Raw genomic sequence first — 25,956 nt, 5'->3', positions numbered from 1 at the left:
CTGATTCAGCCTGACGAGCCTGACTGAAGAAATCTTAAATTTTGCTTAAGAAAACTTAAGAATCTTAAATTTTTCATAGGAAATATTAAGTTTTTTCTTCAAGAGTCTTAAGAAATTTTATAAAAACTTTAGTCATTATTAAGAAATCTTAAGTGTGTCTGACTTGTGAATTTCACCCAATATGAACGATTTTATTTAATTTTTTTTACGGAGAAATCATTATTTTGCGGAATTTATTCGAATATTCAACAGATTCAACGAAAACTAAGCGAAATAAAAAATATTCAGCGATTTTTTAAAAATATTTACCTGATTAATGAAATATTAGATAGACTAAATGTTAATTCAACGATTCTTTAGCTGATCAGACGAATTTTCAGCATAATAAAACGAATATTTAGGAAATTAATTTAATAATTAGCAGATTTTAAGAATCTTCAGTGAATTAGACGAATATTCAGGAGATTCAAAAATATTTATCGTGTTCAGCGAATAAAGTTCTTTAAAAATGTTTTTTTAAGAGATATTTAAAACAATTTCTCCGTTTTTTTTCTTAAAAAAGGGAATTACAATTGAATTGAAAGTATAAAAACTCTCCCCGTATGACATAGAATTACAGTTTCTTCTAAAAATTAAATAGGAATACTTTCTAATTTTTTAATAAAAAAAATTGAGCAAATTCTTTAAATTACAGTCCACGTAAAAATCACCAATCCACTGAGAATATTAGTATCAATTTAATTCCTCTTTGTATAAATACTGTATATTTTGCAAATTCATTGTAGATTTAAATGCAAAGAGAAAAACTAAAACTCATAACGAATTGCATTATGTACGTCGCGAAAGGGGGCTTTCCGCATTGATCATTACCTCCTTATATTTTCCTTTCAAAACTACCGCGTCAACCACATGCTGTGGTGGAGTTCTTTTGCTAAATAGAAGAAGAAAAAAGCACGAGAGCCCGTCTCACAGTGATCGGTCTATCAATAATTAAATTAATCTGGTAAAAATACACGGAGGAGTGCAAAGAGAAAAAAAGTCGACCAGCGGAATGTGCGGCGAATGGGAGATTCTTGGATGAGATTGCCGGCAAGAGGAAATTGATTAGCCCTCTAATCAGAAGCGCTAAATCTCAATTTGGCTTCACACATCAAAATATTGAATACCTTCAATGGGGCATCGTGATGTTTCTTTCTTCATTTTTTGTGTATGTCTTCTTTCCCATCTTCACTGATCGCTCTCACTCTCTTCACCTTAATTGAGGCAGAAGAAGAGGCGCGCAAGGGGCCACTTTTTTGCGTTTTTGGTGCCTTCATTCATAAAAATCAACATCAGCAGGAAAATAAAGTCATTGATATCGGGGACAACGCGATCATTTCGTGGGATGCGTAGATAAACATCCGATGATCGCGAGTGTTTGTAAATTTTTCGATGCCATTTGGTGGTCAATTGATTTTGCCGATGCACGCAAATTCCTTCACACCCCATGGTATTGGCTGTAAATTGTAAACTTTACTTTTATTATTCCCAAGGGGCGTGCAATTGCTGCAATCTTGGCACGGTGATCAGTTTTTCAGTTTTTTTGTGGCTATTAAGGTCCCAAAATGAGGAAAATTTTGATTTTTTATGATTTGAAATCTGAGCTAGAAGTTTTGTGGTTCTAGATAAAAATGAATTCTTTAGGTCTTTGGCGAGAAATCTTGTACTCTAAGGTCTCAAAAAAAAAAAAAACTTTTTGAGGTCTTCCATGGAGATCTTGAAATCTTATGGTTATTAAAAAAATACTTTTGCCCTCAAGTAAAACAAAAAGCAATCTATCTCTAAGAATTTTCAGTTTTTCTTTCCTGAGGTCTCAAAATGTCTTAAATGAAAACTTTAAAATTGAAGAAAATATGAGTTCTTAAGAAAGACAAAAAAAAAGTCTTTCACTTTCAGTAAAAAAAATTGAGATTTATTTATTGAAGTTTTATTTTTTAAACAAAAAATTTCAGGTTGTTTAATAAGATTTGGCTATCTTAAGGTCTCAAGAAAACAACCTTCGATTTAAATGTCTTGAACAAGAAAAAATCTTTTAAATTCTAGAATAAAATTTTGTGGTTTTGAGATCTCAGAACGAAATTGTGTGATCTCAAGTCTGAAATTTCTCATCTTGAGGTCTCAAACTTTCTGTTTTGCAATGTCAGGTAAAAATTTGGGATCTTAAGCTTTAAATCAAGAACACTAAAGTCTTAGAATGAATTCCTTAATTTTTGACAGCAATATTTATGTTTTGTGGTCTGAGGACTACAGCTTGAGGTCTCAAATTACAAATCTTTTGACTTTGAGCTTTCTTTAAAGGAAAAAAAAACTTTGTGGTTCCAATAATATTCTTCGGCGTCTAAAAAAAATCTTGCGGTTTTAAAAATAATCTCTGTGGTTCCCAAAAGAGCTTTTATGGTCATCCTATAGTGGTCTCAAAAAGTATTTTTAAGGTCTCAAGAAAGTCGTTAATGGATTTTAAAGTCTTTAGTGGTTCAAAAAAATAATTTGTTGTCCCCGAAAGAATTTTTATGGGTCTAAAAAGAATTTTTGTAATTAAAAAAAAAAACTTGTCATCTCAAAAAAAATTTATGGTCTCAAAAGGAATATGTATGTTCTTAAAAGGAACCACTTTTGCATCAAAAACATTCTTTAAGTTTTCAAAGAGTCAGAGGTCTCAAAAAAAAAAACTTTTTGCCCTCAAAAAAGAATCTTTGGGGCGTCAAAAAGTACTTTTAAGGTCTCAAAAAAAGTATCTTTAATGACTCAAAAAGAATCCTTGTTGTTCTCAAAAGAGTTTTTATGGTCCTAAAAAGATTTTTTACAATTTCAAAAGTAATTTTATGGTCTCAAAAGAAATAATTATGGTCTTAAAAGGAGTCATTAAGGTCTCAAGAGAGAATTTTTATGGTCCCAAAAGAAATATTTATGGCTTCAAAATGGAATCTTTGAGACCCCAAATAAAAATTTTCGTGTTTTAAAAAAGAATTTTTATGGTTGCAAAAAGAATCTTTTATGTCTCAAAAACGAATATTTGTGTTTCTAAAAGGAATCCTTGTGACGCCCAAAAAAAATTCGCGATCTCAGGTTAAAGAAAAACTAATTGTTTGAGACCTCAATGGAAAATCCAATGATCTTGCTCATTTTCCTTCAAACATTTCCTAATTGAAAGATCACAAGTTCAGCAATTTTCCTTCACCCAGAAATATCTTAATTAGTCACCCCTTCTTGTGCTAAACTATCTCCTTCTTGCGGAGCTTCCTCTGTACCCTCTATCCCGCACACGTTCCGCCCAAACGCCTTCATTTCAACAATATAATCACCACGATATAATTTGTATATTTAATAATGCTGGTGCTCGCTTCTTTCTTCTCCGCCGTTCTTCTCAATCTCATTCGGTTGACGCGAAAGAAAACAACCAACCACCTGTCTTTGATTCCCACGGTTGTGAGCATTCCCCGGGAGACGTCACGAGACCCAAGGAGGGCACAAAGTGAAAGAGAACTTGCGCACACACTCGTTTAACAAGTTCGAAGGGTGAGGATTGCGATTGTGGATGATCGCACGGCGCCATGGACAATCAATCAATTTTTTTAAATGTTTTTTCTTTACTTTTTATTTTTTTTTTTCATTTATTCCTCTGCAGAGACATTAAACATAAAATCGTGTAATATAAATAGAATGCCTTAAACATAATAATCTTAGAGAGTTTTTTAATAATTATTAAAAAAAAAATGCAAAAATAAATTGATCTTTGATCCCGTCTTGCTGATCGTGTGTATGTGTGTCCTTTTGGTCCAGACAAATTGCCTCTCGCTTGGGGGTGGTCTTTTCTTTCTTTTTTTTTTGTTATCAAAGGTAACAATATCACAGGGGTCAATATCTTTGCCATTCGAAGATTAAACGCTCGATCGCGACGTGTTGTGGAAGACAATCTGATTTGCAGCTTCGAGGAAAATTTACATTTTTTGCGTTGGATGCAGCAGGAAGTGCGTCCATTTTAATCACCACGGACGCCATGGTCCTGAAGATTCGTCCCCTTGATGCGCCGGAGGGCTGCTTGGCTGTAGCGGCATCACGGGGGGTGGGGTTTGGATGTTTGCGTAGTTCGGTGGGGCAGGACGCGGCGGGGAGGCAGGCGTCGGTCCCACCCAGACGGGTGGTTGAGTCACATCGAGACGTCGAATGCAGCCACTCAGATGGGAGGTCAGGTGCATCCGTGTTGCCTGATCCATGCCACTGAGGAAGGTGGTCACTTCGGCGGCACAATGCCGAAAGCCAGCCTTGAAGCGATCAGCGTAGGTGTGCTCAGGACGCACTGATAGTGCATTCTGACGCCTCAGAGTGTGAAGATGCCTCACAGTTAGCTCAAGAATATCTGCCTTCTCCAATTTTGCCACATTTTCTCCTTCCTGAAAGGCAATGGGAAAAGGTTTTCGTTGAATTTCTTTTGATTAATTTCATTAGAAGAAAGAAATTCTTAGGTGTGATCGTTTTATGAATTTTTCTTAATTTCTGTGGAGCCTATATATCGGAGGATTTGGTCTCCTTCTTCAGGTCCTTTAGGACGACCTCAAAGCCAAGATGATTTTATTTGGGAAGAGATTCTTACTGATTAATAGGTAATTTTATTGTTTAATCCTAAACAGAAAAAAAAATTTTTTTCAATTATAATTTTTGGGAAATTATTTAAAATTTTTTTTATGGTTGCAGAAATATAAAAAAAAATAAATTCTCAGAATCTTTTCTTCAGAACTCCTTCAGATCTTAAGAACTTTTCTAGCTAAAAAAAATATTTTGAGAAAATTTTACTTTGAAAATTTTTAAAAAGATTTTTATCCAATAAAAAAAAACTTCAATACTTCTGATTAAAATATAAATTAAATTAAAGGCTCAAGAATAGTTTTGCGAAAAGTTAAGGATATTTTATTTATTTAAAATCATTATATTCTTCTCCTTGTTAAAGTTAGATCTTGAAAATCTTTAAAATAAATGATTTTTTATAAAAATATAAAATTAATTTATGATTTTCCTAAATTTGATAAATAGGAGAAAAATCTTATCTCAGAGATCTAATTCTCAGAGCATTCTGTTAATAATCCTTATAAGGATATATTGGGAATTTGTCATTGAAAACTCAAAGAAAGAATTCTAAAATAAAACATTAAAAAATTCTTAAAAGTTTTTTAGATTACATTTGCAACGATTTGATCTAAATTAAAAGAAATGTATACAAAAGAATATTCTAAAGACTTTCTATTAAACTCTTCAGATTTAAGTTAAACAGGATCAAAATCAAAAGAAAGGAAGTTAGGAATAATTTTTCAAAAGGATATTTAAGGACATTTCATTGATCTAAAAATCCACAAATTCTTTTGCTCTAATTTAAATGCAAAAATTCTCTAAAAGGATTTTTCTTCGAAAAATCAATTTTTAATTCTTCAGCTTGGCATGAAATTTATCAAATGCAAAAAGAAGGTTCTAAGAAAATTAATTCTAAATCGTTCTAAGAATATTCAAATTCTTCTAATGATTTTTTCATTATTAGAAAAACATATTTTTGGTGAAATTTGACTTTGAAAATCCTTCAAATCCGATTTTATTTCTCATAAAATCAGTTTAAAATGTTCCTGATTGATGAGAAATTAGTTAAAATAATAGCAATATTTTAAATATATTCTTCTAAGGATATTCTACTCTCAGAAGGATTTCTATATGAAGCTTTTGAAAGTCTATTAAAACTGGTACGCAGTCAAAGAGAAAAGAGTTTATTCAAATTTGATTGTTTTAGCGATTTTTATAACGATTAAAACGGTTTATGAGATTACAAAAGAACAGTTTGAGAGATCACCAATAAACAATCAATGTGATATCAGAGAATTTTTATACAGAGTAATTCCCCAATTTCCCCAACAATTTAAAAAAAAACTCCACAAAACAAAAGAAATCAAAACTAAATCACATCAAGAAGATTTCTTTTCAAAGCACATAAATAATTCTTGAGTTTTCTTACCGTTTGAAGGGCTCCCGTCATGAGCTCCTTCAGCTCATCGAGGCATCGGTTGATCCTTGCGCGCCTCTTTCGCTCCAGCATTGGTTTCATCACCTTCCGGTATTGGTAGGTTCGCGACACCGGTTCTGCCATTGTGTTTTGCAGCAGAAATCCGTGATTTGGTGCCATCCTCTGTTGGGTGGCAGTCCTCGCAGTCTTCGCAATCACCTCCAATGCCAGGGACAAGAATTTCCCGCCAAAAAAAGGTCAAACTGCGACACCCACAGCGAATGCAATCACACACTAACAACAGCAACAACAACAACGAAGAAAGGGAAAAACCTTAGACGATAGTCTCTCGACTATGAATGATCACGGAATACGGTGCATAGTGCCGAGAGACGTATATTTATAACTTTAGGTACAATTCCGTTGGCAGTGGGGATCGATGTGCTGTCTCTTTCCACACTGAACTCCGCCTCCGAAGCATAGGATGGAGTGAGATCACACAACCCACATGCGATCTCCCTCATATCCATGCTGTTTTTATGCCACAATGTTGTGTATGTTTGGAAGGAAAGAAAAAAAAAACATGCAAAAGAAATTACTTCATTCACAACGATCGTCGCGCGGCTCTTCGCGCGATTGTACTCACTCTCACCCATTGCGGCGCGGCGTGCAAATGAATGAATGACCGTGACTTGATCGCAATGAAAAATGATGATTATTAATAAATTAATCCACTTGATATCTTAATCACAGTCAAATTGAATTTTTTCCACCATCAAATCTAATCTCTCGCATCTCAAATTGCGATCGCGCCAGAGTGGCGTTTGTGGAGATCGATCATTGCGTGATTGTCATGTAGTGAAAGTTCCTAATATGTGTGATCTTTGGTGCGTTGGGCGTTTTTTCAGGTGATCTTACACGATTTGGAGTGATCTTTAAAATTATTTGGAACGATAGGAAGAAAATTAAAACGATCTTAAAGTAATTGAACATGATCTTACTCCTATTGAAATGATCTGTAGATAATTTTGAGTGATCTTGGATGATCTAAAGGGATATGAAGTAATTTAATGCGATCCACATTCTGAAAAATCTATTTGAAATAATCTTAAGGCACGATCAACAGCGATCTTCAATGATCTTAAGTATTTTTGAATAATATTAATCATTTTGAAGCAATCTTAAAAAAAATTTAAACTCGATCTTTAACATTAAAAGGATGATATAGAAAATGATCAGAAACGATCTGAAGTGATCATCGAATGATTTACGCGATCAACAACCATCTAAAGAATAAAATTAAATTTAATTTAAAGTGATTCCTAGCATAGATCATGGGATAATTAAAAGGGATAATCAACGATATTATGGAAATCTGCATCAATGTAAGACAAACTAACGTTTTTTAGAATATTATCTATGTTAACCTGGACCATCCTCAAATGATCAATAATGATCTGAAGGAATTTAAAACAAAGCCAAATTAGATCTTAAACAATTATTTAAAAAAAAAACTGAAGCAATCTAAGATGATCTGATATGTGATCTAAGGCAAACGAAGACAATCTAAAATGATCTCAAACAATTTTTTAACCATCAACAATGATCTAAAGTAATCTAAGACGATCTAATGTGATCTTAGGCAATCTAAGATCATCTAAAGCTATCTTAATTAGCTTTAAAGAATAACAAAAATCTATATTATAAAATTTTAAGTGATATAATTTTATTAATTAGATTTTAACTGATCGTAGGTTGAGTAAAATAAACGATAACGATCTCAGTTGATTGTAGACAACTTTAAGGCAATCTAGAACGATCTATTCCGTCATATAAAATGATTTCAAACAATATTAAATGATCAACAATGATTTGAAGCTATCTAAAATGATCTAAAGTGATCTTAAAGAATTCAAAAAAAATCCTTAAAGAATTTTAAAGATAATCCAATAGGCATATCTGAGAGTGAGGCATCTTTCACCGTGTGGCATCGTGTCCGCCACGCGGATTCATTGTATCCTGTGTGACCAAGATGTGCATGGCTGGATGAGAAATAAGGAAGTGACAAAAGAGACGAGATTCGTCACACACGAAAGGAAGTTTTCGTGTGCATGGGATGAGGTTCAATTGAATGAAGAAGAAAACGCAGAAAAAAAAGAGAAGAAGAAAAAAAGTGCTCTGAATGTGTCTGCCGGCAAGCAGAACAATATGTGCGGTGCTGCCCCGATGCACGGAACGGGCTCAGAGTGTGTACAAAATCGTCGTGGGAAAGTCTCTCTGGCATGGCAATCCTACAAATTCCCACACTCGGAGCCCCTCAATGTGTGTTGTGTGCTTCTTGCCATGGAATTGCCGCCGAATCGAAAAAGCAGTCAATTGTGAAACATTCTGGGTGTACCAACATGCGGAGGGACAAAAACACCGGCATGCTACATAGAATGGGGTGTGGGGAAGAAATGGGCAAAAAAGAGGGAATTAAAGAAATGAAAAGAGAGAGAGAGAAGAAAAGGCAACATACAGAAGCACATTTTTCTCCATTCAAATATGCTTCAGCATGAGCCAGAAACGAGCCACAATGCAAATGGGAGAATCTCTCCTCGTACGACCTAAGGGTGCTGCATGCGAAGTACGACCCTTCCTGCCCTAAAAGAAAAGCTATTCATCATAATAGTGAAGGGTGGAAAAAAGAGTCCTTGATAAGGAAAAGAAATTTATGAGATTTGTCCGAAGAAGATCACTAGAGCGATCACGACAAGATGGTTATTTTAAATGAAAAATGTTTGTTCAAACAATTAAAAATTAATTGTACTTAAACGGTTTAAACGGAATTTCCGTTAACTTTTAAATTTCAAATTTTACTTGATCTTATACCTTTTTTTTTACAAAGATCTCTTAGATCTTACTTATTAGGGATTAATTTTCCCTCAAAACATTCCAATCCATGCAAGGGGTGTTTATCTGGCGAATATTTTGAATTTTTATGCAAATCATCCGAAATATTTCCGAAGATTTGAATTTGACTTGACAATGAACATCTTTTGCTAAAAACCAAACAACTCAAAACCGAAAAAATCCAAAAACGTATTTAGGACTTCATGGTTTCAATTTAATCTTTTTTTGGGTTCAATTTACTACTTTTTAACATTAATTTAGCTATTATTTTTTCAGTTTAAAAGTTCTTTTTTAGGCTTTAATGATTTTTTAAAAGTTTTATTCCTCAATCTTTGTTGTTTTGGGACTGAAAAACAAATATTTAACGGTTTGAATTAATTCATTTTTGGGTTGAATTTAAAACTCTTTGGCTTGAATTTCGGGTAGATTAAAGTATTTTTAGGCTTGAATTTAACATTTTTAGGATTAGACTAATATTTTAATTTCCTTGGCGAATCATCCGTAGATCCGAATAATTTCCTTCAGATAAACTCCCCTTGAATCCATGTTTGCAATTCGCGCGATCTTCACTTGAGGTTTAGAGAGAAAGAGATCTTTTCGCCATGATCGCTAATCGCGCGTGATCGCGTCGGTGGATGCAGAGGATCACTGCGCAGTGATCGCAACGGGCGATCGGATGATCATGAAAGGGAATTGTGCTCAAATCAATTGGGCTGTGTGTGCGGAGAGTATTTTGCGATTGCAGCACGTCTCAATGGTGATCAACCACCGTGCAGCGCGGCATCAAATTATTGGTCTTCTTGTGGCTTATACGGAGGAGATACGAGAAGCGCGATGGAACGCGCGAATTGTAATGAGAAACAAGCCAACCACAAACAATTAACACGCGTGAGAACTGGCATACGGAGGCATTCCCAAAACAATTCGTACGCGGCGGCATATTCAATTCTTGCGCGCGGGAGAAGTGGGCTCAAGTACGGCAGGAGGAAGAGAAGAAGTTCAAAAAGAAAGAATTGAAATAAAAAACAGAAGACTTCACCACACGACATGAAGGCACAATTGCCTGATGGGGCCACGACTAGGGCAGAGACGGGTGCATCTCGTGCGCTTCCACATACCGTCGGGACTCCTCTCTCCGCAACATAAAAAAAACAACATATATTGTTCTGTTCCCCGGCGTGCACACTCCCAAATTGGTCAGATCGCGCCGCGATCATTTGCTTCCCGCCATTTATTCTCTTCTCGTGGTCACATCAACAATTTAACCATATATCCAACAATCACAGCTGATAATAATAATAAAAATTAATGATAATATGAGACACCACGAGCGCGACATACAATCACACCATGCCTCATGCTCAAATGAGCCGCTACTCATTGTCAAGAGATCCGCGAAAATCATCTCTGCACGATCTTCTCAACATTTTTTTCTTTTTTTCATCAAAAGAATTTTTCTTCAACTTCTTTCTTTTCTCACACGTTGGAGAAAGAATGAAAAATCGAATTAGAGGTTTCTTTTGATTTTTAACCCTTTTGCGATCGCATGAAATGGTTTAACACAATACTAATAAGGGATGTTTATCTGTTGAATATTTTGTTTTTTTTATTGGCGAATTAACAGAATATTAGTAATTAATCCGAATAATTTCTTCACATTAATACCTCTTATTACCACCTAAATTTAAGTTACTTTTTGGGCTTAAATTCTTTAGGCTTGAATTTAGTACTTTTGAGGATCGAATTTAGTATAATTTTAGACATAAAACTAATTAGCACTTATTAGGCTTGATTTTTTAAGTACTTTTGAGGCATAAAATTAGTTCGGGTTAGGATTGAATTTAATATTTTTTAGACTTAAATTTATTACTCTTCAGACCTGAATTAAATACCTTTCAAAAAGCTTTTTCATCTTAATCTGAGCTACTTTAGAACTAAAGTTTGAGTATTTTCTTCAGCTTAAATTTACTACTTTTCGTATTTAATTTTTTTTAAATTTATTTTAGGTTTATTTTTAAACTTTGTATTTTTTATTACTATAAAATAAGGGTTGTTTAGCTGCCGAATATTTAGATTTTTTTGCAATTCATCCAAATATTTCCGTTAACGGAATATTGTCAGATATGTAGCCATTTTCTTAGACTTTTTAAAACAAAATATCATTGGAAATTTTCCAATTTAAGGCCTAAAAATATACTGATTATTTGTAGAACCTAGAATTTATTGTTTTCTCATTGAAGACATTAAATTGAGTCGAATGTGTTTTTTTTTCATTTTCCTAATTGGTTTATACTCACGTAAAATTGCAGACTCCTTATTAATGCAAAAAAAAAGAGTTCTTCCTTATTTGGGCGAACTTCCTCTTTTGCATGAAATTTCATGAATTATCAGCCGTAAAGAAGAGAAGAAAGTATACTATATTCCAGGGCAATGATCAACACGGCAATTGTAATATGCGATGCCCAACTGATGCAAGATCGCTATCGAATTTATGATGATCACGAGAGAAGATGTAATTTCAGAAGCGCAGAGACACATGAAAAAAAAATATCAATTTCCCGCCCTTTTTGTACAACTTCTTCTGGCTTTTTTGCGTTTTTTTTTCTTCTCAGCATTGGCGTGATCATTTTTGGTGGTCGGTTGAGTGCGCCAAATGGGAAAAATCCTTTCATTCACAATTTTCCACGTACAACGTCAATGGCAATTGATGGTGCCACCACTAAATACGCACTCCTCGGGGCCAAATGGACACCTGTCGCACGTTCCCACGATTCGATTCTGCCCGGCTTGAATGGCTGCGCACATCAAGTGCGACGATAATACCTCCGGATGTGACGTCGCGACACTCGCACGCTTAGCCACTTCGCTCTCATGTTGGCCTCTGAGTGTTGGCGCACTCTTTCTGCCACTCTCAGCCTCCCTCCGCGGAGGTAAAAATTTTCCAATCAATTTTTCCGCATCATCACACTCCGCACAGCCATGCCTGTTAGACCCATCGCATTGAATTTCATCGCATTTGTCCCACTATTGGAGCAACTTCTTCTTCAAAGAATTGTCTCACCATTGCTCCTCGCACCATGTCACGCGCATCTCCGTTAAGGTGTCAACCTGTGATATGCCCACGGGCTAATTTATTGATTTCACTGCAAGTTTATAAATTAAATTTAAAGAGGTATGATGGCAATTTTTCCCCGCTCATGCACTTTTAATTAAATTCTTCACCCAAAAAAAAGGTCCATTTTGAGTCTTTTCCGGTTGCATTCCTACATGAAATTGCTTTACTTCTCATAGTAAATTAATTGGAAATTTATTTCAGTCGCACTCTTTTTGGATGCGATGATGGCTCTTTGATCGAAAATTAATCTTTTTTGGAGAGTTTTTCAGAATTTTTATGATATATTTTCATGTCTTGCCAGATGAGAAAAAATAAAATGAGATTTGAAAAGAAATTTTTTATGTTAAAAGGAGGATTTAGGGAGTAGAAGGGCAGATGAGCTACAAAAGATTGTCTGAAAATCAGGAAAAATGTTCAGAAAACGTTCAAAAAGAAACGACAAACGTTTGAACAGGGACGTCAAATGATAAAAAGCTAAAGGAGTTAGAAAAGAAATGTCAAATCTTGGACAAAAAATGTCAAATGTAAGACAAGAAATGTAAAATTTTTGAGAAGAATCGTTTCACATTAAAAAATAAACTGTCTAAGGTTAGAAAAAAAACGTTAGAAATTAGAAAAAAATGAAAACGTTAGAAAAAAACCGTGTAGTGTCAAACATTACAAAAAAAAGTTTTCTAACGTATTCAAAAGAAATGTCAAAATCACAAAATAGAGGAATATTTAAAGTTGGAGAAGAAACGTCAAAAGATAGATATCTTTAAACGTTAGAAAAACTGTTTAGCCTCAAACGCTAGAAAAGAAGTTTCATACGCTATTTATATTACAAAAGAAAAGTCAGAATGTAAAAAAAGAAATCAGAAACAATAAAGATTCGAAAAGATACGTCAAAAGAGTTTAATCAGTTTTATAAATTTTAGTAGTTAGAAAAATTAGTTTTAAACTTTAGAAGACAACTGAAAAGAATAGAACTTTTGCGCATTATAACGTAGAATGTCAAACGTAAAGAAAGAAAATGTCAAGCGTTAGAAAAAATATTAAAAATTACAAACAAAAAAGAATTTTAAACGTTAGAAATAATATTGTTAAAGGCGGATAATAATGAACGTAGAATAGAAATAAAACGTTACAGGAGAACATCGAAGAGAACTGTCAAACCTTAAAATAAATTCAGACGTAAGAAAAGAAACGTCAAACATTTCAAATTATATAAAAAAAACTGTCTGCACAAAAATTGCAAAAAGCAAACGCAAAAATTAATAAAAATTTAGTCAATCTAATCAAAATCATTAAATACAAAACTTCCAAACTAAAAACATTTAATTCAAAGATTGAACCATTGAACGAATCGAACTTAGAACGGAATAAGCTGAAAAATGTGCTGATATTCTCGCAGAAAGAAAAATCCCAATACTATTATTTACATCTCTTCCAACCTCTATATTATCTTCTTCTCATTATTTTATCTCCTTTTCCTGCATTTTTGCCGCGGTAGCACATTCAAACAAAAATAAGTATCTCATGAATTTGTTGATGATCGCGCAAGATTTTAAGGAAAGATCCTCCGCGTGCATGTGGTTAAGTTAAGTTGTAAAAAAAAGTGCTGCAAATGGCAAGAATAAGAAACTCTTCTGGGGCAACATATGAGGAGAAGTGATTAGTCAACAGGAAGTGTGATCGTCATCTCCATTAATTTTTGTCCACATGGATGCTGCGCCATGAGATCCATTCAGCGATATCTCAATGAAAATACACATACTCTGCACAGAGACAAATAGCGAAGGTTTCTTCGACAAAATTTTGTGGTGAAATCTCAATCTGGCTTCCTGTCCAGCTCCATGCCGCGTGGTCAAGAATGTTAATTATTTCACATTTTGTTATTTAAATCATTGGTGGAACCGAGATCAAATGGAGAGAGGAAGAAGTTTATCACGGTGTGATCGACACATGTTGATGAGAGTTGGAGAAAAAAAAGACAGCCTCAGAGTCACATCTTAGAGCCCATTTTGGGTGGCGAAAGTTACGATGATCATCTTCTGTTGTGATTAAATGTTGCAGAGAATAGATTATATTTTTCTTTCGGACTGTGATTGATCTCCCATAGGGAAAAATGGTTCAAGATGAAAAATTCACGCTCTTAAAATCCATTTTATTTCTCCAAATGCGATCACAAGAGTGATCACACAGAGAAAAATTTTTCCCGTATTCACACATTCGGAGATGACTGAAATGTTGTGAAGAATATTAGCTAATTGCGGGTAGATGGCAGTGCAATCGTTTGAATTTTTAATAGAAAATTTGACATTTCATTACAATGATTTGGGAAAAGTTAAAATTAACCCTTTTACATTTTTTTTTAACATGAAACATTTTATTTTCTCATTTTTTATGAATTTAATTGTTTTTTCTTAGTTAGAATACGTGTATTTCACGCAGAAGAAGTCAAAGAAGACGTTTTGTCCGAAAAATGTCCTCTGAGAGGATTCATGAGAGCATGTTTCAATGTCTTATGTTTCACGTTTGACGCGAAACGAAATTTTTCGTTTATAAACATTTTCTCTCATCATTTTCTTCAAAAAGGATTTTTTTAAAGTTTAAGAAGGATATTAAAAATAGATTATGAAATAAGTTTAAGAATCAATGGATCAAGAGTTTTTAATAATTAAAATTGCTAAACAATTTTAACGGCTTTTTGCATTAAAATTAGCAGCCATTTATATGTAATGTTTGACGTATTTTTTCGAACGTTTATGTTTCTTTTCTAAAAGCTAACTTCTTCTTTAACGTTTAACTTTTCATCATTTTATCAAATGTCTGACTTTATTTTCTAGCATTTGATGTTTCTTTTTAACTTCTGACATTTTTTGTTAATTTCCGACGTTTGACGTTTTTAAGGTTGACATTTTTTTGAACGTTTGACGTTTTTCTTTGAACGTTAATTTTTTTTCTTATAATTTTCCTTGATTTATTCTTTTGTCAACATTTATTTTTTCTTCAGCAATTTTCTTAATTTTTGCATTTTCCTTCTACTCGCACTTTCACAAAAAAAAATTCGCACAAAAGTCATTTTAAAGGTAATCAAACAATTTTTTCTCTGTGCATCCACACACTGTGAGACGTGAAGATTTTTTTTTTCATTCGATGAGGGAATTAAAGTATAAAAAGCAATCCTAAAGACATCAATTCAATTTCCAATTAAACCTTCATTATGCAAATTTTTATTTTTATAGTTTCATGCCTGTGAAACTCTCCACACAGTTCTAATTTGTGGGCCAAAATCACCGTGTGTGGTCTCCCTCCCATATAAGCAATGGTCTCACAGAGTGCAAGAGGCCACGAAAAAAAAAAACAAGAAGATCATGGATGAATGGAGAGTATGTGAGTGATTCGGAAAGAGCAAAACAACGTCGAAACTCTTAATTATTGCGCCTATAAAATTTACACAGTTCATTGATTAATTGGGCGACATCGTCCGCGGGTTAATTGATTTTTTATTGCTCTGCAAACCTTTTGCATTTTCACAAATCGCATTCATTCACAAAGCTCCGCTGTCGGTGTACACGTGGGGCACCATTTGGGGCGCTCTTTTGCTCTCCACACACCAAACAACCAATTAATCTTTGTCTCTATGTGGTATAAAAGATCATCCGGAGCTAACAATTCACGTGTCTCACCGATCTGCATTTTAAATTATTTTATATTAAATCTTCTCACACTCTATTGTGGCTCCATCGTCGCGATCTTTCACTCTCAAGAACACACTCTAAGCTAATTATTAACTTCCTTCATTCAGACAAAAATTACTCCCCATTTAGACATTCTTTTCTTTTTATTCTTTCTCTCCATTTATATTTTTTTTAAGATTAAATTTGGGAACTCATCTTTGCGATCCATTCATAAAATTCCACCGAGAATTGGGTTGATGTGGTGTGTGAGATAGAGGAGCTCTGGTGAGCCACAATCTCATCAAATTATTCCACAATAAATCAATAAAAAAATAGGACCAAAAGTTTGCCACTAAATGGATTCCAATTTGCCATCTGATTAATTGCAAAATGCGCCGAATTTAGCGAAATTTTTGCAATTTCCGCTCAAACCGTGAGCCTTTTTTTTGTCTTCAAGTTACTTTCAGTGCCATTTATATTGATCACACAAGGTTAATTTTATCTCAGCACGATCGACTTTTTTTCTTCATTCGTTCATTCAGTCCTATAAATATTTAATTTGCCAATGCTCTTCATATATTAACAATTTGAATTTCACACGTAATTTTTTCTAATATTTAATTGAAGAAATTTTATGCAATGCTTTTTTTTCTTCAAATTTGTTAAAAGAGAATAAAAGGAGTTTATTCAGTTTAATAGCATTTTGCACTCTATGGTAATATGTTTTTGACGAGGAGGGAAACTTCTTAAATCTTTCAAAAATGACTGCAGAATTCCTTAAATTAAAAGTACCTAAAGGTTAAAAAAGACAGGGGTGTACCTATAAATCTCTTCTTGATTGTAGTTTCTTTTTTAATTGTCTCATTTAACATATTAAGTTAACTCTTGTTTCAGAAAAAAGAGATTTCTAAGAGGTTCTTTATTCGATTAATCAGCTTTTGACGTTGTGTACAATTTTAGATTTTGACGTTTTCAGCATTTGACGTTTAATCAAAACTTTTGTTTTTTTTCAAATGTTTGACATTTACTTTCTAACGTTTGACATTTATTACATTCAAGATTATATATGATTGTTTAACGTTAGACGTTTCTTCTTATGTTTCAGGTATATTTTCTAACATTTGAAGAAGGTATCTGTCTCTTTCAATGTTTCAAGTATTTTGTTTTTCTTCAATTTTATGACGTTAACTTTCTAACGTTCTGTGCTTCTTTTTAACGTTTTCGTTTAACAAAAATCTTGAATTTTTGGAGTGTTTAGAAAGAGAGTTAACCAGTTCATCATATCCTTTACTTGATCGATGTTTCATTGCCCTTTTCCTTCAATTCTTGCCAAATTTTTAAAAATTTCTCTGTTCATTAATGCAGAAATCACGAATTTTGAAAGCATCTTCAAAAGACATCCTGCAATTTAATTTTATCTCGCGCATAATCTGAATGATACATCTCCTTATTATATACTTACTTTGAACACAAAAAGCACTGCAAATGAAATGACCCCATAACGTTAACAAGGGTTGCAACCATTGATCTTCCATTTCCTCACTCTCAGTTCAATTCAATCGAATTTACTCGTGATTGAGAAGGTTACTTCTCCATAATTATGAATCTCACTTAAAATTCGCGCAAAAACACGCGAAATGGCAATGCAAGAAATAAAAAATTAAAGCTCTTCTCATTTTTGCAATTGATATCGAATCAATATTAAAAAATATATCTCACAAAATTGCCAAGAAGCCATTGAATTTTACTGTGAAGATGAAAAAGTGATTGGATTTTGCAATATGCGCGTGATTTTCCCACCCCAAAAATGGCTCAAATTACTATACCAACTGCATCGCTCCTTCGTCATTAATCCACAAAAAGAACTTGCAGAAAGGTGCCAGCCTTTGAAGAAAAAGAAAAGAAGAGTTGTGTCTCTCTCAATTGCAAGTGAAATGGGAATTGAATGTCGATCTTGGACAAAATGTCCAATAAATAACTTTTGCGCGAAACGAATGCGTCAATTATGAGATTATCTTGTATTTTTCTTGCACTCTCCATGTGGCCGTCCCGAATTAACCTCATTCACAAGACAAGGCCTCATTGAATGATAATTATCTCCTCTCCTTTTTGGCTTGTCTCACTCAGCGCAAAAGTGCCAACATTATTCCTGTCAAAGTACAAAATTGTCGTGCTTATTTTGCGCGCCTTCACTTTACTGAGAGAGAATGAGCAAAAATAAAGGAGTTTATTCATTTTGATGAGGGAAAAGAAATTAAAGAAAAGCTTGATGAGACTTCCTGTATCCTTCATATTGTTTATATTGGATTTATTTAAAGTAGGAAAATACAAAATAAAGTTTAACTAGGGGCTAATATTCTACTTCTAATGGTTGACATTCATTTTCTAACGATTTATGTATATTTTGACGTTTAATGTTTATTTTGTGTTCTTGTTCCAATGTCTAACGGTTTTTTTTAACTTCTGACGTTAATTTTATTATTTAAAAATAGAAATTTGTCTCTTGTTTAAATATTTGACGTTGTTTCAACGTTTTTGATTGCTTTTTCTAACGTTTGACGTTTTATCTACAGCGCTTGGCATGCTTCTTTCACGCTTACGTATTGAATCTGTCTATGTAAATGTTTAGATGTCATCACGCCCATAAAACTATAAAAATAAGAAGAAGATATTTCTATTATATCTAACGTTTGGCATTTTTTATTCCTGACGTTATCTCTTTCGTTTGACGTTTATTTGATATTTATTTTCTAGCAGTGTTTGACATTTTATATTTTAACAAAACACGATTCTATTGTAACGTTTTACATTCCTCATCAAACGTTTGAGATTTATTCTTAACGTTAAACATTTCTTTTCTAACGTACAACGTTCATTATAAAATCTGACGTTTCTATTTCAACATTTGACATTCATTTGACTTTAGTTCTAATAATCGGGGATTTTTTTTAATTTAATGTATTTTTTCTAAGCTTTATCTTTCTTCTTCTCTTCCTTTCAAATGTTTGACAATCACTTGACAAACTTTATTCTAACGAAACATCTCTCTTCTAACGTTTGACGTACATTTTTTAATTTAACGTTTCTTTTTAAATGTTTGACATTTGTTTAAGTTTTATTCTAACGTTTTAATTTATTTTAACACTGCTGGAGGGAATTTTATATTAAACATTTGATCAATCTCTTTGTAAAGTTTATCATTTCCTTTCTAACGTTAGAATTTTTTTTTTACAACGTTTGAAAATCTTTAAAAATATTTTATTTAAAGAACTTTAAGAAAAACTCGAACTTATGGGATGTTTTAAGCACCCCATCACCCTTCATGCGACCACACCACTTCGCCTTCAACTGATTGTTGCACCTTAATAAGAGAAAGTCTCACCACCACACAAAATTTCTCAATGATGCATTTAATGTTGTCGCGTAAATATTTTCTTTTTATTAATTAAAGTTTGAGTTGTTTTTATTTTTTTCATGACTTTGTGCCAATTCGAGGGCCATTGTATGTAGCGTTAAATAATCAGGGTTTGTGTCAGTGTAACTCCAGGTGCACAATAAATCGATTTATGCTTCTTTAATGCTAATTGCGCGAGATGCATTGAAGAAAAAATCCAACCGCAGAGACATTGGCTGAGAGAGATTAAATTGAAGGCAATTAAAGTTGAGGGCATCAAGATGAATAATTCCCCATTTCTTCGCACCAACATCCGGTGAAATACATCCATATTATACAATTTATATTCACCCTTCATTATAATGGATATTTAATGGGTTTTTCCCCACTGCGCGCGGAGTCTTTTACGTTGTTCCAAGGAAAGGATGTGCTGGGCATTAAGGCCAAAGACAAGGACACAGAGAATATTACGCAGATTTGTGTCATTTGTACATCCGCGCCACAATCTCTTGCGCCACACCACTCTCATCCATTGCAATGCCTGTAATCCAATCGCATTGGATTTTGTAGGTACCTTAATCTGCAGCGTTTGGTGAGATTTTTTTTACCTCCTTGATCTCTCTTTTAAACCTTCTTTCACCACCAGAGATTCACGCAGTGATTGGTCCATGAATTTTTGGATTTTATGCCCACACCCAACCAATCATTAGCCACAGTGATGGCGATTTATAGCGCTTCTCTACCTTTGCCACTGCTGTGTGCAATGGAGACGCCTGGTTAGAGGAGAATGTTTCACACAATTCCATGCAAAAGCTCAACCAAAAAGATTTATCTGTAAAAATATTTTCAGTAATTAACACAAAATGGTGTCTAATTGGAATCAAAATGGTAATGAAGTTGTCAAAACTTTTAAAATTAGACAGAAGATCTCAAAGCTCAGATAATAGCCTGAGTTATTGCAATGATTAAAATATATTTGATTCAGTGTTAATTTGCGTTTAAATCTGCATGAAAGTAACAATATTTAACCCTTGAGAAGCCAGGGCAAGGTTTCTTTTTTATGAGAGAGAAAAGGGGACAAGAAGGGACCTTTGGGGACAATAGAGTTTTGTTGACTTTTTCTTTTAAAATAGGAAGATTTAGCTCTTTCTTTAGATTAATCAGAAAAACTTCAACGGGATTAATTAAATTAGTGAAATTTATTGAAATAAAACCATAGAACCATTTTTCTCATTTTTTATTTAGACATTATAAATATTAATAAAGCGACTAAAATTTGCAACAGACATTTTTAGAAAAAAAATTTTTTGTCAAAAAAATCGGCCGATCAGGAAGGGGCTGCACTTTCCGTTTTCATGGCAGTTGAAAATTCAGCCTCTTTGCGATCGGCCGATTTTTTTGACAAAAATATTTTTTCTTCAAATGTTTATTTACAAAATGCTTTGATTTTCTAAATTTATAATGCATCAACGAATAAAAATTTAAGCCAAATTCGGGCAAATAGTATACCATAAATTTAATAATATTTGCGCAAAATGACATGACAGCGCCACTGCGGCAAGAAACGGAAGCTTCATTTACTGATCGTCTTCTGCTCATCTGTCGATCGTCTAAAGGATGTAAAATGAAGAATTAATGCGCAAAACGAGAGATAAAAGCTTAAAATTGCTTTGAAAATTCTTATAAGATAATAAAAATCCATAAATTGCCATTAAGACGTAGAAAATGATATAAAAATAGCAAAGTTTGGTAAGAAAAAACAAAGAAATTCTTGAAATTTCAAGGGTTTCTTGGTCGCTGAATACGAAAAAAAAATTATAAATAATAAAAACAAAATTAAGAAAATATGTTCTTAAAATATTACAAAAATGTGAATATTTATATAAAAAAAATTAGCACACGAAATGTTTCAGCTTTGGTTCATTCAGGAACCTCGTTTGGCTTATTTAGGGTTAAGGTTTTATTCCAAAAAGTCATTAAAAAATTCTAACACACTTTAAATTGAAAAAAAAAAGGTTTTTATCACGAATTTGTTGAGAATTTTGAACTAAAGGAAGGCCAAGAAATTTTTTAATTCAAAAGCATAAAAATAGCATAAAACCCTTTTTATATTTTTAGGAAATTTAAAATTTTCGAATAAGGTAATGAACTTTGCGGGACCTCTCTACATAATTTCACGAGAATCTCTTGAAAATTAGCTTTTGTAGACCATTTTGAGCTTTTAAATTTTGCAAAAACTTCAAAAGCTCATCAAGATCCTTCAAAAAATAAATTTAATTAAATTCAAAACTTTGTATTTAAAGAATTGAACGAAACTTAATTTGTGTAACCTGCAATTAAAACCACATAATTGAGCAAAATTTGTCGCTAAATTGCTGAATATTTCATGGAAGCTTCTCCATTGAATTTGCATGTCAATCCCATTTTGAGCTTTTTGTTGTTAATTGCTCCACCTGAATACCTGAATTCGAGCCGAAAATGCCGCACTATGAATTGACTTTATAATTAAATTGAATTTCAATTAATACTCAATTGCAGTTTGTCCATCTTTAGTAGGAAAATTGAGAAATTTACAGAGATAATTTTAATTTAAAAGTCAATCGTTGATGAGAATTGAGTGGTGTGATATGAATGGACATTTCTTGGGTTCGTGGCGTGATCTTCAAGATGAGCTCGTGGTGGAAAATGAGATTGGATGCCGTTACGGTGGCTATTAAGTTATTTTTTCATCATGCTTCAATAGCTTCGGACATCGTCTCCTGGGGCAAGTGGCTAAGAAATTATCACAAGAAGAAGAAGCTCACAAGAAGCCTTGAAAGCCTCGTGGAGTATTTTTCCATGACCCCCACGTTAATTGAGCTGTAGGATCTACACTGAGAAAAAACAGGAGTTTTTTTTACAAAGAATTTTATTCCAAAAATGCCTTCAAAAAGGAGTTTATTCACTTTTGTATGAAAAGAGAATTCTGATTCTAGGAAACAGTCAGGATACGCTAAAAGAGGATCAAAAGAATCCTTTAAGAAAATCCAATTTTTCACTATGAGAACCGCTGGGAAAAACCTACAAATATTTGCAAAAAATACTATATAAACAATGACGTCACTATTGTGATTTTGTCTCTTTAAACACGTGAAACATTTACATGGATGTTTCATCGATGCTTTTTAATAAGGAATTTACGACAAAGATCGAAATTTTTTGTTTCGTGCATTTGAAGAAACAAAAAAATTCACTTGTGACGCGTCATTGTATACAATTTTAATCCTTGGAGGCTTTTGCTGGCCACCGTGGCCAATTTGACATTTTTTTTAAATCGTCAAAGAGTAAAATCTTTTAAACATATCGTGATAATTTCTTCATCTGAGTGTAGGGAAGTTCCATTACTTCAAGATTGCTGAAAGAAAACTTGGAAAAATATTTTCTTCTGAGAGAAAATGAAGGTCAAACTTTTGAGGTTAGAAATCTCGATCCTCCAAGTGTTAAGGAAATTTTAACTGACTTCTCTTTAGTTGATCTCAGAGTAGAAATGAAAAGTATCTCTTTGGGATTTTCTTATTTAATTTATTATTATTATTATTTCATTACTTTCTCTCTTCCTCGAAATGAGGGTTTTTTTTTATACAGAAACACATGAACTCCTTCAATAGAAAATTTACTAAATAAATAAATTCAATTTATTAATGAATTTATTAAAAAAAGGATTTTTTTTAAATCTTTTTTTTTTTTTGTATTTTTCATTTAAAATAACACTGTTAAAAATAAATTTCTTTAATCCCTCTCAGTGTAGCGTCCCTCACGCAAGATTTGCCTTGAAGAAAAAAATTATATTCCATCACCACACGTGTTGGTCTTGTGATATTTGCCAATGCATCGTCCCTCCGCACCTCACTACCCCCCATCGGGTTTGATGACACGTTTTTTGAATGACGCCAATCCCCTCTCTTCGCAGCCCACCCCCTGGCGTTGTCATCGAGCAAACTCAGGTGTTTGCATGGATTCACATCCACTATACGTTCTTCTTTTTTTTCATATACCCTCAATTTTCCCCCGTAGGTATTTTTTTATATTTTTGTAAATCATCTCTCTTTTCGCTGAGAGATCGCTTTTTTGTTGTTGTTGCCCCCAAACGCATGAGGAGAAAAAGATTATTCTTCTTAGTGCATTCGTACACCTGCCTTTATTTCTCACGCTGTTACAGAAATTATAACCACGACAAACATAGGTGGTGCATTGTGGGTAGAAGGGCATGGAAAAAAAGCAAACACACGGTTAATATGCGTTTAAAAAATATCCATAGGGTAGCTGGGGGCTATTTAGTTTGATTTTTTTGCGATAGGAATCATTTCCTTGACTTTTGAGAGATTTCTTTGATTGCTTTCAAGGGGTTAAAGGAAGACAATTTGGGAGGAAATTTTCTTCTGTGCAGTTATCTGAAGGAAAAATTGAGTTTTTTGGCTTATTTTATTTTAGCCCCATAGAGGGGTGAAAAGATTCATTGCGAATAAAATAGTTTAAGAGAATTATTTTTTGGTTTTAATACAATTTTGCTGAAATTTGTAGATAAAAAAATATTGATTATTAGCTAATTTCTTAAATATTTTTACTGTGAAGCTTTTAGCCCCACAGCGGGGCGAAATGTTTCCTTTAAAATAAATGAGTTAAAAAGCTCTTCTTTTTGGAAGAAAAATAGATTTTAGCTCAGACACTTTCACTGTGAATCTTTTAGCCCTATAGTGTCTGAATGTTTAACCCTTTCGCATCGTTTGGATCATACGCTGACCAAAGCGTATGTAAATGAATTTAATTTTTTTTTTAATTGAAAAATGGTTTAAATACGTTCTTTAAGAGTATTAGTGAAGTAAGAATTTACTATTCAGACAGAGTTAAGTTTTCTCAAGAAAGACTTTAATTTTCTTTAGAAAACTTAACCTAAGATTTCTTAAAATGTCTTAAGTTTTCATACGATTTTTTAAGAAAAAATACCTAAGATCCCATAAGAAAAACTTAAGATTTTTACGTTTTCTTAAGCAAAACTTAAGATATCTTCAGTCAAGCTGAATTGGGCTAAATGCATATTTTTCGATGATCATTTCTGTTTGCTATAGGGCATCGAAATTCATAAAAATCATCAAAAATCATTTTGCTCGATTTACTTTTGAGAAATCTTTCGTTTCGCATTAAAAAAAAATTAAGAATCTTAAATTTTTCCTAAGAAATACAAAGTTTTTCCTTAATAAATTTTAAGAAAACTTCAGACATTCCTAAGAAAAATTAAACAATCTTAAGTAAAAAGAATCTTATGAAAACTAATTTCTTAAGGAATCTTAGGTCTGTCTGACAAGTAAATTTCACCGAAAGGGTTCAATTTAATCTCATTTTAACGCAATATGGCTCTTAAAGGGTTAAAGGGATTCGATATTAGTTCTTATTCATATATTCCTTGCATTTTCATAGCGTTTTTGACACTTTAACTGCAATTTGTTGAATTTTCTTGTACTTTTTACATCAATTTTGCATACTTCTATGTGAAATTTGATAATTTCTTTTTAAATCTAACTGAATCCCGAAGCAGATTTAACAAATACTGACCCCATTCTTCCCTAAAGATATTCTTTTAATTTATCGTGTAGTGTGTAGTCTACAATGGATGAAGATGGTTTAAAAAAATTGCTGAAGAGTCGTGGGGAGAGTCAAGGTTTATGTTGTTTTGATTATCTTCTTCTTTGGTGTATTATACGTGCAACCTTGGATGCACTTTTATGGGGTTAACTGTGAGTTAAATTAATTTCACGGACACCCACGGTTTAACCATCTACACATAACATTGTCTTTCGTTTAATCTCAACCCTTCTTCTTCGCTTTTTAAATTTAAATAAGTATATAAAACAACCTGAGGATAAAGGATATTGTAAAATCAATAAAATAAATCACAATTAAATGGATTTTTAGAAGGACTTAATGATCCTCGGAAATTCTCCCCAAATGGCTGCAAATTATGCTCCCTCTGTGCCCTCATAAAGAGACTCCCTTTCGTGCCACCAATTACCGCCAATCCCTTCGAATTTACGAGTTTAAGAGAAAAAAAAAGAATGACGACGATTTGACTTCCTGCCACTCGAAATTCGGGTGCAAAACTGTGGGAACCAAGTAAAGGTGAAGATCGTCGATGACGTGAAATCATTTAAATTTAATTGCACCACATGTGCACGGAACATTTGGGGTCTCAAAGGAAAGTAAAAAAATAAGAAAAAAAAAAAAACAGGACAAACCCCGTATAAGGCAGGAAATTGTCCTCCAGTTGCACATGAAATGAATTTTTTCTTCTTTCAATGATGGTCATGCAAATTTAGCTGTCTTCGCGCGCAAAAGGGTGGGCCGTGGTGCGGAAATGGCCACCCTTTGTGACCTTGACACAAATGTCCCCCTCATCGTTTTTTTTTCTTCTTCTCTGAAGTGAACACCAACATCTTCTTCATTTCCTCTTCCATTCCATTTCTCTTCTTCGTCGCAAAATTCAAGTGAAGAGGGTCGCCGTGGAATTGAATTGTTGTTCGACAAATTCACAAAAAGGGGTAATAAGTTTCAAGAAAGAAGGAACAATTTTTATTTTATTTTTCTTTCTTTTTAGAAATTAATTTTAATTATGTTTTTTCGGTTGGGGTTTGAGTTTTTGGATAAATAAATAAAATAGAATTTTTTCTCTATTTAAATTTGTACCTACTGAAATTCGGAGATTTTTCTCTCCTTCATCAGGTCCTCAGAACTGACTTTTCTACTTCATTTAATTAAAATTTTAAACCAACGTTTTAATTTTAAAAAGAACGTTTAATTTTTAAATATCCTACAACGAAGAAGAAGCTGTATTAAAAGAAAG

General features: G+C 33.2%; 1 protein-coding gene across 1 annotated transcript; it reads right to left on the bottom strand.

Moving 5' to 3' along the window:
• Positions 1-3,606: 3,606 nt before the first annotated feature.
• LOC129794768 (enhancer of split mbeta protein-like) lies at positions 3,607-6,398 on the bottom strand. Its single transcript, XM_055835626.1, has 2 exons — positions 6,032-6,398; positions 3,607-4,430 (listed from the first exon to the last, which is right to left on the bottom strand). The coding sequence occupies exons 1-2, from the start codon at positions 6,197-6,199 to the stop codon at positions 4,023-4,025; spliced, it is 576 nt and encodes a 191-aa protein (XP_055691601.1). The 5' UTR covers positions 6,200-6,398; the 3' UTR covers positions 3,607-4,022.
• Between the last annotated feature and the right edge of the window lie 19,558 nt (positions 6,399-25,956).

The sequence above is a fragment of the Lutzomyia longipalpis genome, chromosome 4, assembly GCF_024334085.1.
Source record: "Lutzomyia longipalpis isolate SR_M1_2022 chromosome 4, ASM2433408v1".
In the NCBI taxonomy this organism is placed as follows: domain Eukaryota; kingdom Metazoa; phylum Arthropoda; class Insecta; order Diptera; family Psychodidae; genus Lutzomyia; species Lutzomyia longipalpis.
This window is presented reverse-complemented; position numbering and strand designations above follow the sequence as displayed.